Source organism: Tuber melanosporum, assembly GCF_000151645.1.
Source record: "Tuber melanosporum whole genome shotgun sequence assembly, scaffold_88, strain Mel28".
Lineage (NCBI taxonomy): Eukaryota > Fungi > Ascomycota > Pezizomycetes > Pezizales > Tuberaceae > Tuber > Tuber melanosporum.
The window spans coordinates 227666-233495 of NW_003299137.1; the positions used below are offsets into that span (position 1 = coordinate 227666).

Genomic DNA, 5830 nt, shown 5'->3' on the forward strand with positions numbered 1-5830 from the left:
TGGGTGGGTTCTCTTGACAGGTCAGTTGGGCATGCTTGAGTACCTGGACACTTGTAGGGTACTGTACAGGTACTGTGGGGTAACCTGTGATACTACGGTAGCTAGTCTACTATGGGCACGTTGGTTGGGTTGATGGGTCCATCACGGCGATGGCAACTCTCCCGTACTCGGCCGGGGTACCGGTACGGCACCTGACGACACTACAGAACGCTGTTGCTCAGGCATGGGAGGGATAAGGATTGGGATTCACTCTGCTTCCTAACCCTAAAATGGTCGTCGACCAGCTCTTAGGGAAGTAGTCTGGTGGTGCGTGTGTTCAGCCACCAGCTGTCAGGGTGAAAACTGCCAAAACTTTCGCTGGCATTCCCCGGTACGAGCACGAGTAGGATAGCAAGAATACCGGCACGGTAGGCCACAAGTACCCTTTCCTGATGTTGGTGTTGCTGCCCCTACAGCGGGCGAGCGGACCTCTTATGCCCACCCACAAAGGCACAGCCGCATAGTAGCGACACTGGCGCTCGAGAGCAGCATCCCTGAGAATATATAGTCTAAGCGTGATTCGCCGCCAACAACTTGTATGAAACCAAATTGCGGTGCTGATGTGATAACTACGGTCGGATTCAACCATGGAAGCTGTGTCATACGAGTAGAGTTTTGGCCATAATGATGTCAGGTTTGTCGGGTTTTCTACTTGTATGGTACTTGTACTCGGAGCCCCTCTGTCCACTGCGGGCACCATTTCTTCCCTATGCCAGGGTTGCACAGAGGCTTGTGGCGAATCAACGCATCTCGGTTCTCACTCCCGGGGATTCCTTGCCCTACAGGAGGGGAAAGGGAAATGTGATACGTTGCCGCACTGAATTGTAGGGAAGGAAGTGGAAAGTGAAAGCTGAGGTAGAGAGGGAGGGAAAGGGAAAATAGAGAGGAAATGAAAAAGAGGAAAAAGGAAGAAAAAAAGAGAAAAAGAAAAAAAGAAAAAGAAGCATCTTAAGAGACTTCTACCCTAGTCTAACCGTAAGGAGTCTAAATTCTCCTAACTCTTACAGTGCCGGCGATCCCCATAATCCTCTAATCGCTAGTCGGTTGGACTCTATTTTGGCTTATCAGGATCAGGACTTTTCCCTCTGCGCACGCGTATGTATCCTCCCCCTCCCCTTCCCCATTCCCTATCTACCTACCCCCCCGCACTCCTCCGCACTGGACTAAAACCCTTCATATCCCCATATATTCAGGATGCCCAAGAAAAAGACAAACGCTTCATTGTCTCAACTCTTGCTCAAGTTTCTGGAAACGGATCCAAGGCCTACGCTCATCGCTTCACTCGAGGGCCCAGAACCTTTGTGGGAGAATGAAGCCTATCGGACGCTACGCACACGGGCGGGCCCTGAGAACTCCGTGGACGGCCTACTGAACGAGTTGTTTGTACGGGAGAGTGGGACGTTCGATGATGGATTCTGGAGGTTCGAGTCTATGGATATTGGGGTGGAGGATGTTAGGGCTATTGTCGCCACTCGCATCCCTGGCCCGCCTGGCATCGATCTTCCCGACCGGGAGGATCCTCGGCCGAGCACTTTTGATGATTTTCAGGATAATGTAGGGGTTCAGGTGGAGGTGCAGCCTCGGGGGTATGGGGCCGGCGGACATGATGAGATGCTTGTGAATGGAGACTTTGGGATTATGGGGGGCCTACACGAGGAACTTGTTGATACCGGAAGTGATTGCCTGCCTGTCGACTCTGGGGATGGCGAGGAGGAAGAGGGGGTAGTGGGCCGGGAGGGGGATTTCGAAGTTGGTGGCACGGTTCTCGAGGCTGGTGATTCTGATGGGGACAAACTGTTATCTGTTCCAGTCTTTGCTGTGTCCGAGGCTGGGCTAGCCTGCAGTAAACTATACCCGCGACTTACTGGGCCATCGATGGATTGGATCAGAAACCCCTTGTACAGGAACTCTACTCGACACCTCCGCAACCTCGGGAACGTCAAGTGGTATGAGTTTTCCCCAGGGTTTGTGCCTTCTAATGCTTTTCTAGGTCTACTACGTCTTGTGGCCCCCTCGACGGGTGGTCAAGCTCTCTGCGCACATGGGCAAACTCGATAATGGCCATGCCTTACCCTACCTCGATATACTGGGGCCCGTCATATATGATCTTGTATAATGATCAATGGGTTAAGATAGCGCAGAGCAAGGATCCTCGGATTCTTGGGAAGGGATTTGCCCAGGGATGGTCGGAGCTCCAGAGCTATTTCATGCCACTACTTGATGGGGCATTCCGTCACGGGAGATCTATCGTCAAGCGGGCGGAACAATTATTTCTCAACCGCGGTGATTGGGTTGAAGAATGCTACTTTGATTTCACAATATCGGCAATAATTGGCGATTCCGGTGCACCCGAGGGTGTTCTGGAACAAGCGTTTGAGCTCAGTCGACACATTATATCAATTAGGAGGATGCAGACGCTGCGAAAGATGGGGGCGCTAATGGCTTCCGTAAGGGATCTGAATGGAGACAACTTTTGGGGAAGGGCATTAGAGGCTTTCAGCGACAACCCTCTCGACTCTCCCTTTATGCTCATCTATCGTACACTGGTGGATGAGGATTCCTGGGCCAGTGGCGAGAATGAATACTGCGTGCTTGAAGGGAACGTCGGTTTTCCCGAAGGTGGGATTTTGGCACCCAACATGTGTGATCTCAAGGAGCGGTCTTGCTATTTTGCCAACGAAATGGTTCAAGCGCGGGAAAATAACGCGGCCGTGATCAAGTATATGGACAATTTACCCAAGAGTGAAACTATTATGTGCCGGGGGTTTGATGAACCGCCCACCCGCGCTGCCGTTATACCCATCCAGACAACGGGTTCAATCACTCAAGGTTTCCTCATACTCGGGTTGAATCCGCGGAGGCCTGTTGATGCAGATTGTCGACTCTGGATAGAATTACTGATGAAGGAGCTATCTACGACAACGGGGAGAGTAAGGCTTTTAAGGGCAGAAGTCCCTATGGCTGTGGACCAAGAGACTGAAAGGGCAACTCGCGCTCAAGCCGCAGAGTTGCAGAAACTGTTGAAGAAGCGGACTGAGGAGCTCGGAAAGAGTGAGCTACTTTTCACGCGCACAGCTGAAACGATACCAGTGGGGTTGGCGATATTACATATTGATGGGAAAATCCGGTTTGAGAATGAGGCGTATCGAAATTTGATGGGGTTTCCAGTAGAGCATGAAAGAGATACATGGCGGGAGATGGTCTATAAAGGAGACGCGGAACGGGTCTCCAGGTCTTTCGACAACGCAGTTGCAACGAGGTCGAATATGAAGCTTGAGTGCAGGTTGGGTAACGACCCTTTGCGGTCTCCGGGGTGGAAGTATTGGGTTTCTTGTTCTGTTGTTGTGCAGACCGTAGAGGCGCCGGCCTCCAAAGGTGAAGAGGTTACAGGGTACATCTTAACATTGGTTGACATTACTAGTGTCAAACTTAACGAGGAGTATCAGCGGCAGCTATCTACACAAGCTGTTGAGCGGCGACGTCAGCAGGAAAACTTTATTGACATATTCAGTCATGAACTTCGAAATCCGTTCTCGGCAACGTTGCAGTGCGCAGACGGGATATTGAGTGCATTGATTGCATATCAAAAAGGGGAGGATAGTAATTTGGATCTGGAGGAGATGATTGATTCAGCGTCCACAATTTTGGTTTGCGTGCAGCATCAGGTCTGTTTGTAGACCAGTCATGTGAAGTCTGTTTTTGGTTTTTATGTGTTAAGGGGAGGGGGGATATGGGGAGGGGGCAGTATTGAGCTAACGCAAGAAGATAGATGCGGATCATAGATGACGTTCTTACCCTTAGTAAGCTAGACTCGATGCTTCTGAGTGTCGTGCCTGTAGTTGTACAGATTCATGCGGTTATATCCCAATTGATGAAGATCTTCCAGTCTGAATTGCACGTGAAGGGCATCACTTCTGAGTTTATCGTGAGTCCTACTCTCATTTCTGAATGCGAGGTATCCTTGAACTAATATTTCGACTAGCTCGAGGAATCTTACAAGGAGCTGAGTGTTGATTGGGTTAAGGCTGATCCAGCACGGTTCTCGCAGATTTTGGTAGGTCTTTCGGGTCTGGCTCTATGATTAGCTTTTTAACTGTGGTTGGGCCAGATGAATCTTTTGACAAACGGTTCGTGCGATTGCGGTTTTTAAATTGGGCGTGTGCTGATCTCTCAAGCTATCAAATTCACCTCCCAGCAAGCTGGAAAACGGGAGGTTACTATCAAGCTAGGAGCGACCTTGGAGAGGCCGACAGCTCATGGCGAAGTCATGTACCGGGAGTCCGAGGATCGCCTTCCACAAGACATGGCCCAGGAATGGGGAACCGGTGACCCTATATTCATCCTGGTCACTGTTCAGGTATTTCATTCACATTTACCATGCCTTCAAATCTTTGACATTGTACAGGATAGCGGTATTGGAATTAGCGCAGAGTGGCAAACGAAACTTTTCAAGCGTTTTGAACAGGTTCCCCGTACGCACGTTACGTATGGTGGTTCGGGCCTGGGTTTGTTCATCTGCCGTCGGCTCTGTCGTATCCAGGGTGGAGAGATCGGTGTGTATTCTGAAGAGGGCAAAGGTAGCTCCTTCTCTTTCTACATAAAAGCCCGCCAGTCCAGTACCGCACCTTCACCTGGTTCGAATATAGCTCCCGTGGAATACCCTGAACTGCCAAAGCCAGAGTTGATAACAACGAAGGACTACCCACCACCGAAGGCAACGGAAGGGGTTCAGAAAAGGCAGCAGATCAGTTATGGGGTCTTGATTGTAGAGGATAATCTGATTAATCAGGAGGTTCTGAGGAGGCAATTGCGGAATCAAGGATGTGTGACATATGTGGCAGGTAATGGGCAGGAGGCGTTGGATTTTATTATCAAGAGTGAATTCGTGAAGGACGGAGCGACTAAGATTGACGTTATCTTGATGGTCGGTCTCCCATTATCTGTCATGGGTGAGGTGCTGATGCGGTGATTATAGGACATGGAGATGCCCGTGATGGATGGAAATACAGCGACAGTGAAGATCAGGGAGCTGGAAAGATCTGGCAAGATCAGACGGCACGTTCCAATAATGGGCATTAGCGCCAACGCCCGTCCGGAGCAAGTAGCGAGGATGACTGAAGTGGGAATGGTACGTTTTCCCTTCCTGAACGCGCTTGTGCTCCATCCCGCAACCTTCGAAGAGAGTGGCTAACCATCACAGGACGATGCCATATCAAAGCCATTCCGGATCGCGGATCTCCTAAGTCGATTCGATACGTTGCTGAAAAAGTTGAGTACAAGTTCCGGTTCGTCGTAAATGTTATAGATGGGGGGCCCTAATTCAACGCCTTTGTTTCTCTATTTTTCCCCCTCTTTCTCTTAGTTTTATTTCGTCTGTCCATTGTGGTATATATTGTTCTGGGGGTCTGCTTTTTTTTATTTTTAATTTTCGAATCTTTTTTACTATTCCTTATTCTCCTGGGTTGGGCATGTATGGGGGGGGGGTTAGGGGGCCACCAGGGATTCAACCTTGGTGTCCCTAGGAATGAGTTACGAAGTGATTGGGGGCGTTTATAATGGGTGAATTTTTGGATACGAGGATGAGGAGAGGTTGTATGACAAAGTTAGCGACATGAGTAGCGAGAATTGATGGTGGTAGTAGCCGGTGGGGTAACGATTTTTGAGGCACGCGAGTGATGAGTGTAGTGTGGGGGTGTAATATTGCTTTGATGTTACTCCCGGACACTGCGCTAACGATTCTTTTGAATAGCCTGAGCGGCTTCCACTACCGTACTCGAGTACTCCCGCAACC

General features: G+C 50.0%; 1 protein-coding gene; it reads left to right on the plus strand.

Annotated features, from left to right (window-relative positions):
* Positions 1-1190: 1190 nt before the first annotated feature.
* On the plus strand, positions 1191-5335 carry GSTUM_00011588001 (uncharacterized protein; the record flags this gene model as incomplete). XM_002841994.2 has 7 exons in its annotated part: positions 1191-1985; positions 2030-3704; positions 3809-3964; positions 4022-4106; positions 4215-4963; positions 5015-5167; positions 5240-5335. Exons 1-7 carry the CDS (start codon positions 1234-1236, stop codon positions 5333-5335), a joined length of 3666 nt encoding a protein of 1221 aa, XP_002842040.1. The 5' UTR covers positions 1191-1233.
* Positions 5336-5830: the final 495 nt, after the last annotated feature.